This window comes from Eucalyptus grandis, chromosome 2, assembly GCF_016545825.1.
Source record: "Eucalyptus grandis isolate ANBG69807.140 chromosome 2, ASM1654582v1, whole genome shotgun sequence".
Classification (NCBI taxonomy): Eukaryota; Viridiplantae; Streptophyta; class Magnoliopsida; order Myrtales; family Myrtaceae; genus Eucalyptus; species Eucalyptus grandis.
In genome coordinates, this window is record NC_052613.1 from 41,130,800 (window position 1) to 41,144,789 (window position 13,990).

The following is a 13,990-nucleotide window of genomic DNA, read 5'->3' on the forward strand; positions in this document are numbered from 1 at the left end:
GAGGAAATGTATCACACATGCACAATTTTAAAGTTTTGGGTTTTGCATAAAGATTTGGAGTAAAAGCATTACAGTGAGTATAATTTATGATTTTTGTTGTTACTTTTTTTCATTAAAGAAATACGAGAATTCGTTGAGATGAGTGAGTTTTGGCTTTTCTTTTACATGTCGCTGACAATTTAAATATTTCTCTTTAAATTATTGTGGAATAAGGGGATCGACTTCATGAAATTATGAACTGCCTTATCGGGACTGCTCGGAACTTTTTTCACTTCGAAAAAGCTCACTCGCGGCTCACAGGGGTCATGACTCAAGGAGCGACTCGCGACGGTGCAAGCCGATTCACTTGGGCCGGGCCTAACCTTGCCCATTGACCGGTTTCAGCAAATACTTCGCCCAAGAACGAGGCCCAAGAGAAACTTCAGGGCCGTACAGGAAACCCGCGTCGTCACGTCGATGGCCCAATCCGACGAGAATGTCGTGTTTAGAACGAGTTTTAAGTGAAATGCGACAGGGAATTCATATCGATTCTATGCATCGAGGGTTTGACTTTCACCATAAAAAAAAGTACTTTGATTATGTAAAGTGAGTAAGACGCTTGCGTGAATAAATTCTTATCGGATATAAATTGTTGAATATCTGTCTTGCAATCAACATCAACCCAATGGACATTACTCTTTAAACAATATATAAAAATGGATTGAGGAATATTTCGACTTTATGATTTTGCATGCAAGCGGCCTCGCGCTAAAGTGTCTTCGTCAAAAGCAATAAGCATTTGGCAATTAACATTCTAAAACTTCGTGCAAAGCAACTTTTACTTGTTACAATTACGCTGCCACTTTTGTTGGTAACTTAATAAATATTGCAAGACTTTACTATTTTAAAGCATCCGTGTCTATATCTACCTATCTAAATATGCAAGCTAAAATCACCATTAACTCGCTGTTTGTTTATGAAATTATCATTGCCATATATTATTCACTGAGTAATCATTCGCTTTCTTTCTATGTATACATAACCATCAACTACCCTTCATTTTATTGTTTACAATTGTTCAAAAACATTGTCACTAGCATAACTCATAACTTTATAAATTTTTAACAAATCATTTTACCATTATGACAATTCTCATTTTAATCCTAGAATTATAAGGCTAAACACGTTTTAACAAAAAAAAAAAACCATCATGTATCAAAACACTCAATTGCCTGGCTTCTAGATTTTATTTTTGTTTCACTTTTACATTTTTTAAACCACCATTCCATTGCTTAATAGACTTTCAATTAGACCTCATGTAATTATTTAATTTCTTTTATTAATAGAAGGTTTGTTGATAGAAAAGGAAAATTTAAAACGAAGAAGAAGAAGCAGGGTTGCAAACTAATACCATTTCAAGCCGGAACGTTTATAATTAAATGGATTTTTAGAGGGAATCTCCTGAGAGAGAACCGCGTTCACACTACGAGCGATATGTCCAGAGACTCCGCACGTATTGTCTCGCTCAGACAAAAAGTTGTGCAGACGATTTTTCGGCCCCCTAAATGACGCAAATGCCCTCACAAGGTGGAGATATTCACAATTGTGAGTATAAGATCACCAGTATTACTCATATCATATTTTGTCAGAAGAAACTATCTGAAATTTAGATTAAATGTGGGAAATTTAGATGAGAGAAGTTTAAATTCACGGCCTTATTGTAACTATAAGAGAAAATAATAAAATCTTAATATTTGGAGTCTTTGAAATATAGACTTAATGTGAAAAGTTTTGATGAGAGAAACATTGTAAATGGATAACAACTATTGTGATATTATATTAAAATAGGCAACCGACAATGCTTATTATACAAAATAAGCTGTACTTTTCAGATTTTTTGAAATTTGGATTAAATGATTTTTTGTTAAAGAAAAGTAGCCGAACAAATTATAATATTAATACTAACGAAAAACTTCCAAGAAATGATGCTTAAGAAGAACAGTGAGAGAAATGATGTTATTGGCATGTTAATTTAAAGCATTAAAACCAATGGAAACTGCATGAGGTAACTACCTAAAAGGGGGGACCCTCATTGGAAACAAATATGAGAGTAGAGTGTTAAAAGTAATATTATAAAACATATAATCAACAATTGGAAAGAAAATTCAAGCAATACTCATTAAATACATTAATATAAAGTATTACGAAATACGATGTTTCAAATCTAAATGATAGGATGCGATTTGTACTCTAAAACTTAACGTAGTTCAAAATTAATTTTATTTATTTTATCGAGACAACAAATGATTTTAAATGTCCGCAACAATGACCTTTTAAAGAAAGATTTGGAAAGTAAAAATCAGCCTACATGGGGCCGCAACGGCTCACAAAAATCATCCGCATGACTTCCAATTTTATTCCCATTTATTTCAGTTTCATTCCATTTTCTATGACTATAATTCCCCCCACGTCTCTTCTCCTGCAAATTCCAGATAAAACCAAACGAGGGCAATTCAGTCAATCGGTTATTAGACACCATTTCTTAATTCCAGGTCCACGTCATCATTATTAAAGTCCATTTCGGGGTGTGTGTCGGGCATCTTTTCTTTCTCCACACCGGGCGAAGCGCAACGACAAATTTCAAAGCAGTTTTCTCCAAACCAATAATAGACACGCAGTCGCTCCCATTTTTTCCTCCTCTTTCCTATTTTTTCTCGTCATTTACTCCTCCGCCAACAACCCAACCAAGAGATAGACCTTCAGACCAAAAAAAAAAAAAAAAAAAAAAAGAGATAGACCTACTCCCAAACACTCGCCGCCCCATACCACCCCCGCCCCCACAAAGGAAAAATCTCGGCCGTCCATCCGGAAGATCAACGGTCCCAAGGCGGTGGCGAGGGGCCAATGCCGTCGTCCGACCGCGAATAATCTCTAGAATCTTCCGTTTCCCACCCTCGCAGGCCCGCCTATATCTCCTCCTCGACGACGCGTCTCTGAGAACCGAAAAAGCTCGTGCTCGCCTCGCGCCGCTCGCTCTCTCACTTTTCAGCTTCTCTTCTTCTTCTTCTTCTTTTCCTGGTACGTCCGGAGCGAGAGATATCGAAGCTCGCTCGCTCTCTCGCGCCCTGCTTTTGCCGTCCGATCGTCCGTCGAGCTCCGTGGCCGGCGGCTCGTGCGTGCTCGCGCGCGTGCTCGCTCTGTTTCGCCGTGCTTTCGGGTTTCTACGTGAGTTAGTCGAGCTAGTAGCAGTAGCTCGACGCGCGCGATCTCCGGGCGGTTTTGGATCGTGCGCTCGAATCGAGTCCGTATCGCGTGATTTTCCGGTGGATCGTTTGATTGACTGACGAGTCTTTGTGTTTCGATGCAGTCGCGGAACGCCTGATCTCATGGGGAAGTGTTACCCGACCGTGAGCGAGGAGTACAGCAAGGCCGTCGAGAAATGCAAGAAGAAGCTCCGAGGCCTCATCGCCGAGAAGAACTGCGCTCCGCTCATGCTTCGTCTCGCGTACCTCTCTCTCTCTCTCTCTCTCTTAGACCCAAAGTTTATTTGCGATCGACTGAAGTTCCGGTCATGTGAATCGACCTTGCCGTGTGCTGTCCCTGCAGATGGCACTCTGCCGGTACCTACGACGTGAAGACGAAGACAGGGGGTCCGTTTGGGACCATGAAGCATGCCGCTGAGCTCGCTCATGGCGCCAATAACGGACTCGACATAGCCGTGAGGCTGTTGGAGCCCATCAAGGAGCAGTTTCCTGTCCTCTCTTACGCCGACTTCTATCAGGTGAGACTACTTGCGGCCCGCAGCTGAAGGCGCTGCCTAGATCTGGACATGATACTTCCGTGTTGGGTTTTTCAAAGTCCGATGCTGTGCCGGCTCGGAATCATGTACATACTAATGATTGTTTTGGTTGGACTGATTATGTCCTGATGCGTCGCAGTTGGCTGGTGTTGTTGCCGTGGAAGTCACCGGCGGACCTGAAATTCCGTTCCACCCGGGAAGAGAGGTCAGTGGAATTTTTTTTTTTTTTTTTTTGGTGCTGTCTTGATTAGCTTGATGTCCTGGGGATGCTGGCGCTGTGAAGTTCTTGATTCCAATTGACTGTCTTTTTCACAATTAAATTGTTAGGCGGCTTGGAGGCTTACTAGGGTTTTAGAAGTCTAAGATTTAAGTCTTCTTTTTGAGGGCTTGCTTGTTTTCTAAGAACAAATTATGTCTGTGTGGACTGATGTATCGAAGATAGGTTAATATAAGCTTTGGAGTTTGAATGTCATGCACTTTTCCTTGTGATGCTAGGCAATGTCGTGACACATTATCTTGTCCTTTATCTCACCTGCCTCCCCTGTGCCTTTTCTGTGTCAGTACTCTCGTGCTCTGCCTTTTATCCCACCAGTTTTCCCTGTAAAATGTTTTGCCAATGATTGATGATTGAATCCTAGTTCATGTTGTGATGATGGTGTTGTCATCTTAAACCACAGGATAAGCCGGAACCGCCTCCTGAGGGTCGTCTGCCTGATGCCACCAAGGGTTAGTTCGTCTTCCCTGCTTTAAAGAGCAAATCTCCATGTGAGTGCTGCATTTTGCATGACAAATGCCTGATCTCCGCAGGCTCTGATCATTTGAGAGATGTGTTTGGTCACATGGGTTTGAGCGATCAGGATATTGTTGCTCTCTCTGGTGGCCATACCCTGGTTTGTATTTCAATTCTCTGGAACTTGGACTTCCGGTGCTTTCCACAAATTAAATCAGCGTAGTGAATTCTGACTTCATCTACTCATTTTTCCTTTCGCTTCCATCCAGGGAAGATGCCACAAAGAAAGATCTGGATTTGAGGGACCTTGGACTACCAATCCTCTCATTTTTGATAACACCTATTTCACGTGAGTTTCCTGGATTTATTTGTGCCGCGAATGGATTTGTATGCCTGATGTGGAAGTATTTTATTGTACTACGACACGGTAGGACCTGGATAGCACTCCGAGTAAAAAGTGGCTTTTTTTTTTCTTAGGGAGCTATTGACCGGTGATAAGGAAGATCTCCTTCAGCTGCCATCCGACAAGGCTCTTCTCACTGATCCCGTTTTCCGTCCACTTGTTGAAAAATATGCTGCGGTGCGTACTTTCTCTTTTTGGCTGCTTTGACACAGTTCCTTTCAATCGGCAACTGCATCTACATATGCACTCTGTTTGAACATTGTTTTGCTCTTCCAGGATGAAGATGCCTTCTTCGCTGACTATGCGGAAGCTCACCTAAAACTCTCTGAACTTGGGTAACGATTATATCTCTATTCAGTCCCTTGCAACATGATACAAAAACTGTGCTTTTGACAATACTACGGCATGTTTTTGACCCCAAAAATATATAGATGCGCTGCGTGTTGAAGTAAGAGCAAATTCATTTACCGAGTTCTGGTTTGCTGAACTTTCTTGCAGATTTGCGGATGCCTAAGCCCCTGGTGATGGATTGCGGTATGAAGGTTGATGGTGCTTGATTCATCCGCTGTGTTTGTCAGATGTAATAGTCGGGATGCGGATGGAAATTTGATGTGTTTGTTCCTTGGTGTGATCTTTCTTTTGAGATGTCTATTAATGGAAGAACAAAGGTGAAATGATGTAAGCGTGCTTTTGATTTGCATAACTCAAGCTTTCCGAATCTGGATCTTTTGCTTCTTCCCCCCCTTCCTCGATGTTCTGTCGCTCATGTGTCTTCCGTCCCATGCTATTATGGAGAACCGAAAACATGCATGTTGTGTTTGGTGAAATGTAGCTCGATTTGAGGTTAAAGTGCATTGGCCCAATGAACCTGTCGGGATGAGTGGAGAGAGCATGGAAGAGCAATTAGTCAAATCGTCCTGCTCCTCTTTGGCCAGAACGAGCAAACTCAGAGCACGCGCAATTTTGGGGCCAATCCCTTTTGCTATGAGTGGTTGTGAGAGAAAAGGCTGTAGTACGAAAAAACCATTTCCTTTCTTAGGCCGCGGAATATTACACAGTTAATGCACTACTTCACATCGGATATATATCATTGATATTTTTGAAAAATACTAAATAAAATTTGAAATGTCATCATTTTTTTTATATAAGGGTTTAAATGAAGATTATTTTAATAAATATTTATTCAAATAATAGTTTGATATATTCATATCAATCTCAAATAAATATTTATTCAAATATATTCATTGATTGTGAGGGCAATTTTATCTTTTAATTTATTTCCTTTTTCTATTTTTTCTTTTCGAAAAGGAAAAAATTAAAATAAAGGAAAACACGGGCGGTGTGTGAGTGAAGGCCCACGGGGTTGCCAGTGCCAGGGGTTGCAGGCCCTCGTCAGAGTTCTCCCTTACTGTACCATTTCCACTTCCCCATAAGCATACCATGATTTTGCAATTAAGTCAATGTCAAATCGTTGAAAAAAATAAGGGGCACTAAAATGTACTCACGGGGAAAAACCATTAGCAAATAATATATTATAATCGAAAAATTATAAATATAATTACTTACACATTTAAATGTTTTTCGCACTTAAATTATACCCAAATGTAAAGGGTTTGTACCCACGGCACAAACTATCGGGTATCTAACCTCTGCGATCAAGCAAAAGAAACTCAACTCACGGTTTCGAGGAGTTCACTGTGCCGCATCCTCCAAATCCTCCCTTGCTGTGCAGCTTACACTCTCGCTAAACGAGCCTACTCTCCCTTCGCCGTGCGGCTATAGATTCAAGGAAAGGCAACCTAGGCCTAAGCAAAAGATTTAAATCACAGGAACCCACGGAGCCTACATTATTTGACCACGAAAAGTAAGTAAATTCACATTTGTCTGGTGTATATAAGATATGAGCACTCTATTGAGACAAGAAATCTAATATATCTTTAGGAAGGGCGAGACATAAATAAAAAGATTGTTGACAATTCACAATGACACAACACGGATGACCTCAACTAATATTATTTCTCTCCTGTATATAGCTTTGTAACATTCTCAAGTTATCTCTAACGGACTGAAACCATGTGCATGCATATCTAACTCGGTTCAGCAAATAACCATTGAGATTCATGCCGCTTCTATCAATTTCAGTGGAGAGAATGTGATTTGGTCAAAATTAAAATTGCAATGACATAGCCTTGTATTCTCCTCCTGGCTGCAAGAAGCAGAACAATTTCTCATTGAGAACACGAGTACATGAACTCCGAGCAATTATTCCTCACTACAGGTAGAGATGAACAAGAAGATAGAAAATGAATGAATTAGTAGATGTATTTTTCCTCCCTCACGTGGTAGGAAATGGCAATGGTTAGAGACAGAAGAATGACTAGAGGAGTTATGGGTTGACTATTCAGAACTGGATTCAGGAATGCTGTTGCAGATATTACTGAACTTTGTACAGTCAAATGGTCCAATTGCCTGATTATTTTTTCGCTTCACCTGCACAAACAAGAAAACTTCAATAATGGTAAAAAGAGTGGACTTTTTATAAAATCATCCTAATGGCATGCTTCAACTTGCACTCGAAACAGTCAACAAGTCTTGCATCAGCAGCAGCACGAAAGCACACACAGAGAAACGTCATTGCCAGTGGAAATAAGCAACAATATTGCAGCTCAGCTAGATGCAATCGGCAAAATATCAGCCACTGAGATTTCACATAACAGGAACTAAACTAAATGGAAGTCTGAATATCTCTTAGTCCTGGAAATCGTACTTATCCTTCTTTAGATTAGTTACTAATCACTTGCTTAACTGACTGCTTGATGTTTATCAGCTATGAAATTCCAAAGGTACTTTATTCAATTCTATGCTTAGACAACAACATTCATTTGCCACTCCGACTGTCCCCGTCTATATAAACAACTGAAAACTGATTGGGCTTGGAAATTGGACAGCTATCTTTTCCTTCTTTATCTTTCATAGTTATCTAAGGGATAAAAATTACTAAATGTAAGTGTCAAAAGTAATTTCATTCACAACTAATTCTATAGTCTCTCTTGCATTGGACACGACTTGATGTTAATCAGCTAAGAAAATCCAAATGGACTTCATTCACTTCTATGAGAAGACAACGCATGAATCGTTTTCCACTGAAGTCAGAGTTAGTTATATATATATAAATAAAACCAGTTAGGCTTGGATTTTGGATAACTAACTTTTCCTTCTTTATTTTTCACAGTAATCTAAGGCTTAAATATTCTAGATTTAAATGTCAAAGTAATTTCACTCACCAACCGACTCTGTAGTCTCTCTCACATGAGCAACAACCTTTACACAAGCTGTATCCCAAAAAAAAAAAAAGAAAAGAAAAGAAAAGAAAAAATCAAACTTTTGCTCAAGTAAGAAAAGATCATACCGGTGACCATGGACTGGGTTCAGGTAGAGTCTTGTCAGGAGGGGAATGTTGGACGGCACCGTGTTTCATTGTAAGAATTTCCTTAAGTCATGATGAATCAAATGTCAAAATTTAAAGCTTAAAGAATCAGTTTACATATAACAGATACTGTATCAACTATCAAGCCTTGACTTGCGAACCGCAAAATCATCGTTGAGCATTAAAATTGAGCAAAGTGGAAGACAGTGTGTGAGATTCTTCTATTTTTCTATAACATCCGCAAATGGTCTTCAGGCAAGTACATGACTGGAGTTATCATGGCATAAAACTTGGGTTCAGATGTTTAGATTGCAGATGTGGATTCATTACATAGAGTTGTCTATTTTCTACACAAGAGGTTTATGTTTAGCCTGTTAAATTACCTCCCCAGCAGCTTCGAATGCTGCTAACCATTCCTCAGAGAACGGAGCAGCATCTGGTGGAGGTTTCACTATGGCAGATTCTTGTTTCCCATCTTTCTTGCAGATTTCCCTGCACCAAATTACTTCCCTAGTAAAGATTCTGAATGTGAATGAGGAGGCTTCTCAAACTGGAATCAAATATAGGAAAGTTTAAGTGCAAACTATAAGCACACATATCAATTGAGATTGTGATTCTAACCCTTGGACTGATGTGGTTGTATCCTTGCTGGAATTTAAGGTACTACCAAGTTGGTGCTGCCTCTGGACATCACAAGTAAAACTTTCTGTTGGAATACTAGAATCAGCCTTTTCAGGCAAAATGCTACTTTTCAACTGACTAGCTTCTATGCATTGGTTTTTTACAGGCAGTTCTGCTCGATTGTTTTTGACATCCAAACCCACTTCTTCACTTGACTGCCAAGATGAAACCATAACATCAACTCTTTCTGCTATAGAAAATTCATCTCTGTTGACATCCACAGCACCATCATCTTCCAGTGATGCATTGTAAATATTTGACTGATGTTTTTCAACTGAGACTGACAACACGCCCTCCACATTAGCATCTTCAGAACTTATTCCTACATTGCCAAAATTATCTTTCTGGACAGGTTCTACTTGGGAACAAACATCAGCCTTTAAACATTCGCTTCTAGGGACATCATCTTCGTACAGACTACCACTACTCATAAAACATCTCTTTGGTTCTTTAAGACAGTTGTCCACAGTGGATATCTCAATATTTGAAGACAATACTTGATGAGCCTGTGAATCAGGTTCCAATATGAAGCAGGGACTGTGAAGCTCAGGCTGATAACCAGACTGTGCATTTTGATTAGAAGCCAAGGATAAGTTATCATCCCCAGCCAACCCCTTCATCTTGAGTGAGCAATCAATGGATGAATTGCCATCCAACAGCTGCTGTTGTCCAACCACAGCGGAAGAATTCTTCATAGCATTATCAAAACTATGAAATTCTTCATTTGTTTGATCTACATCATCTTGCCAAGATGGATCTTCAACGTGTACAGAGACATCAGGCAGGTTACAGTCCTTCAATTTCTGGTGTTGTCCAAAGGAACCACTACGGCTATCTTCATGAGATGAGGTATCCACTTCCCTTGACGATAACTCTATTCCTGTCAGTGTATCAGGAAGTGGCCTTCCTGTCATTAAACTGACAGAAGCATTCTTCACTGACAAAAGTATTTGATTTTCTTCCTCATCATCACACTCCATCTCCATTAGTGTATCATCATCTCCATCTTGAACCGCGGATACTAGTGGAATTGAAACATATCTATCTTCCTCTTTGATCCCACTGCAAGGATCATTTCCTAGACCAACAAAGGAAGCAGAAGTAACATCAGTTGCTGCAAGCAGTTTTTGATCTCTGTTCACAATCAAAGAAGATCCCAGATTAAAACCATCAACTTGACCAGGGAGGTACATGTTGTCAGTTGACTGTTGATCACTAAAGAAGGCAGAATTTTCAACTATTTCCTCTGCATATAGAACTTCTACTCTTTTAGCTTCGACAGATTGGTGAACATTCTCTGATGGAAGTACAGGGCAAAGAACAGTAGAGCTGTTCAACTGGACTCCACAAGCATGCTGGCATATGAGGGGAGAATATTTAATCATCAGAGCATTATCCTGGTGTTCACCTCCAGAACTGCAAAGTTCAGTTAGCAGTAAGTCATCATTTTCAATTGCTCCTTCCTTTTCATGAGCAACTTGCTCTACAGCATGAACTTCTGGCTGTTCATTAATACTCATCGTGTGCTCAGCACCCACCAATAACTCATCATTTTCATTTGCTCCTTTTTTTTTGCAAGAATCTTCCTCTGCAGCATGATCACCTGCCAGAGAAGTGCCACCATGACTAGCTGTGAGACTACCATAGAAAACTAAATTCTCCGGATCTTCAATAGATGATTCTGTGCTGCTGTCATGCAGTCTGTGAAAGCCATTATCAACCTGCTCTGCAAGTTTCAAGGGAAGTACAAAAGATCCTTGTTCTTCATTCGCATTATCATTTTGATCATTTGTACTGTCCACGTTCTCTTCACAATTTTTCTGGAATTCTTCAGACAATCCAACCCCCATAAACCTGGCTTGACTCTCTAAGTTTGTGACGGAAGTTTGACTATTATCGTAGATATGAGATTCCACTACTTTGACTTTTTCTGAAGATTCAGAGACACCTTCAGCACAGGGTAGCTGATGATCTGGCAGTCCAAAACTACTCTGGATTCTGCAGGCACTGGAATCAGCACAAGGGGAATGGGAGAAAACAGTGGCATCACCAGCTAAAACTTTTGATAATCCTTCAATGCATTGGCTACCAATCATATCATTCTTCTCAAAATTACTTTCTTCCTCTTTCCCACAAGGTCCTGTATGTAAGAATGGTGTATCATCATCAACTGGCACATTTCCATCATCTACTAGAGGTTTTATCTCGATTTTTTGCAGTTCCATATGCCTATGAAGTCCTTCACTACCATCCTTGAGAAACCCATGTATCTTTTGATGGTTATCCAAAATTTCGTGTTGCATTTTCACTTTCATATTTGATTGAGCTTGAGGTTCTGGATCTGCATTTTGCTTTTGATGTTCCTGGCTGAGAGATTTAGCAGAGACTTCCGTGCTTAACCCGATGTTCAGCTTTGTGTCATCAATGGTCATCTTTTGTGCTTTTTCATGCACATGTGGGGGCTTCAGCTTACTCAGAGGGTTTAACGCTGTATGGCTCTTTGAACTACCTATAGCAGACTGAGGATCATAACTTGGTTGAGTATAACTGTTCAACAGCCCTTGGTAGAAGCTTTTGGCTGCTGAGCAATACCAGTAGGCATTAAAAGAGAAGATGATAATGTCAGACGTTTTAAAATGCTTCCTTTTAGTTGGATCTAATTAACCTCTGAAAACTAACCGAAGGCATTATACCTGACGAAAAAATCCCAGAGATGGTGAAGGCGTACGCAAGCCAGTAGGTTTTGCTGCCTTGAGTTGCACATGCTGAGTGGACCCTCCTTTAAGAAGAGCATTTACAGGATAGGCGGCTTCTATCTTGATAGAACCAGCACCATTATCTCGTGCTGGAGGGTTTTTTTGACCTTCTATCTCCTCCAAACTGTCATTCCTGCGAGTTAATGGAGTTGGCCTGGAAGTTGATTTTCCCTGCTCATATTTCAAAGAAAATTAAGTAGATTACTAAGTTCTCTTGGTCTAGCTGATTAAGGTCGTCATCCACGAAAAGGAAAGATGACATTCGCAAAAGGAATACTTATGAAATTTGTTATCAGTTCTTTACTTGGTTGACCTACTAGAGATACACCGCAAATAGCATTGGATTCTTACCAAATTTCTTTTGGCTTGGGGAGCAATGTATTTAGCTGTTGGAGGCTTGCTGCAAGGACCAGCTAGAGTACTAGGTCGAGAATGCGTTTTATTGCTTGAAGAGACTTTCGGTCCAGCATTATTTTTGTCACTAGCCCCTGAAGAAGAGTGAAAATTTTGAGCAAAGAGTATGCTTCAAAATAAACCCATGTAAGTTTTTCATATGCAAAATAAGTGGTTAGGCAACAGTTTATCAAAGTGCAAACTTTTAATAATATGGAAAATCTCTACAGTGCCCCAAAGTGTACAGATGTTACCTGATCGAGCAAGTTGACCATGCTTAGGTTGACTGACTTGCAAAGCAGTCCTAGCTGTCGGAGTGCGCAAAGTGGAATCTGGCTTGGTAGCTGGCTTTTTAGAAACCTTAGCTTCTTTACTGGCCATCTTTGTCGAATTCCCATTCACAGGCCTTATCAGTGTTCTTGGAAGTTAAGCTAAACTAAAGTTTCCATTTGTATCACAGAGGTGAAATCAGAAAAAACAAGATTTTAACATTTGTATGTTACGCTAAAAGCTCAATCAAAAGGATATGAAGATAGGGCAGTGGATTGTGAGCCGCCGCTGCGCTTGGACTTGTTACCATTGACGTCATTGTTCGACAGCACCTTCCGCTTGGTCTGTCAAAAATTTTCCCTAACAGATTAATGAAGATGACCCATTTTTGACTGACCTGGCAATTAAATTTAGCAGTACATACACAGGCAAAGAAACACCTAAGACTACTTTCGTCGTCACAGTTTCTTGAATTGCCCCAATTGACAATGTTATTTGTTTCCAGGAGAAGAAGGAAATCAATCTGCTTATTATGGAAACTAACCGAAGAAACCAGGGGCCTGTCACGTCTAGTTAATGCATTTCGCTGATGTGGTGAACTGCTATGTTTTGTTCGGCCCTCATTTGTAGATGGTTTCTCCTTGAGTGCGAGCAAATCTCCCGAATCGCTTTGGGAGTCTGAAAACTCAGACAATGATTCCCCCCCTTCTTCGCAGATCATGGGCAACTTCTCCCCAACGGAACTGCCAATGTTTCCGCTTATCATGGATAATTCGGCGGGATCCAAGATACCTAAATAACAGTTCAAAAAGGAGTCATCCCAAGACATCATCTCTAAAATATCTACTCACAATTACATTAGTCTAATATAAACAAGTGAAAACAAGTGCACCTTCTTCAGTAAAGAAGGCCCTGTCCCACGCTAAGCTTTTCCGCAAATTGTAGCCTCCACCTTTCTTCTTCCTCTTCATCTGCTGTGGCTCCAGGCTGAGTTTCACCATCTCGTACTTGTTCAGATTCACATTCTCTTTGTTCACGGTCTCTGTCGACGAAGGGAAGAAAGGTAGTCTCAGCATGCGAGCGGCGCTAATGAAAAGAATCGGTCGACGCGGAAGGGGAATCAGAAACCCTAACCAGCAGGAGGGAGGCGGGGCCTGGATCCGTGGATTTGAAGAGGCGAGCAAGAGAAGAGGTTCCTGGCGGAGGCGGCCGCGGCCGTGGCGCCGTCGGTCGGAATCTGCTGCAGCAGCAACGAATCGTCCTCCCCGGAGATCTCGATCAAAGAGGGATCGGACGCCATTTTCGATCTCCCTCGCTCTCTCTCGGTCGCAGCTTCGTCAGATGCTGGCTCGTTACCGTTACGCGATCGGGTATTCTGTCACTGTTCTGTCTGTGGGCTCAATTTTGAAAAGCGCACGAGCGGGAAACGGTCGAGCTCGGAGATGGGTGATCACGTGGCTTCGTATTCTGTTTTCGGAGTCTGCGCGGAACCAAATTCAAATGGGCCGTGCGCCGTGGGCCCACTATTTAGGGGGTTCGTAGAGTGCGAGAA

General features: G+C 40.9%; 3 protein-coding genes across 5 annotated transcripts; 1 reads left to right on the forward strand and 2 right to left on the reverse strand.

Moving 5' to 3' along the window:
* Positions 1 to 2,817: 2,817 nt before the first annotated feature.
* LOC104432832 (L-ascorbate peroxidase, cytosolic) lies at positions 2,818 to 5,650 on the forward strand. 2 transcript variants are annotated; one of them, XM_010045376.3, is made up of 10 exons: positions 2,818 to 3,057; positions 3,347 to 3,484; positions 3,586 to 3,760; positions 3,918 to 3,983; positions 4,456 to 4,504; positions 4,586 to 4,668; positions 4,778 to 4,857; positions 4,986 to 5,088; positions 5,188 to 5,246; positions 5,410 to 5,650. In XM_010045376.3, the coding sequence occupies exons 2-10, from the start codon at positions 3,366 to 3,368 to the stop codon at positions 5,423 to 5,425; spliced, it is 750 nt and encodes a 249-aa protein (XP_010043678.1). In that variant the 5' UTR covers positions 2,818 to 3,057; positions 3,347 to 3,365; the 3' UTR covers positions 5,426 to 5,650. The 2 variants fall into 2 exon arrangements, with proteins under 2 accessions (XP_010043678.1, XP_010043679.1); XM_010045377.3 differs by having other exon boundaries at positions 2,884 to 3,204.
* Positions 5,651 to 7,078: 1,428 nt separating this feature from the next.
* On the reverse strand, positions 7,079 to 11,486 carry LOC120289422. Its single transcript, XM_039304291.1, has 4 exons — positions 8,960 to 11,486; positions 8,722 to 8,830; positions 8,321 to 8,401; positions 7,079 to 7,401 (listed from the first exon to the last, which is right to left on the reverse strand). Exons 1-4 carry the CDS (start codon positions 11,449 to 11,451, stop codon positions 7,309 to 7,311), a joined length of 2,775 nt encoding a protein of 924 aa, XP_039160225.1. The 5' UTR covers positions 11,452 to 11,486; the 3' UTR covers positions 7,079 to 7,308.
* Positions 11,467 to 13,842, reverse strand: LOC104432836. Of its 2 annotated transcripts, none has more exons than XM_010045387.3 (8): positions 13,573 to 13,842; positions 13,331 to 13,480; positions 12,983 to 13,230; positions 12,697 to 12,782; positions 12,423 to 12,583; positions 12,127 to 12,263; positions 11,713 to 11,946; positions 11,467 to 11,600 (listed from the first exon to the last, which is right to left on the reverse strand). In XM_010045387.3, the coding sequence occupies exons 1-8, from the start codon at positions 13,736 to 13,738 to the stop codon at positions 11,571 to 11,573; spliced, it is 1,212 nt and encodes a 403-aa protein (XP_010043689.2). In that variant the 5' UTR covers positions 13,739 to 13,842; the 3' UTR covers positions 11,467 to 11,570. The 2 variants fall into 2 exon arrangements, with proteins under 2 accessions (XP_010043689.2, XP_010043690.2); XM_010045388.3 differs by having other exon boundaries at positions 11,477 to 11,597.
* Between the last annotated feature and the right edge of the window lie 148 nt (positions 13,843 to 13,990).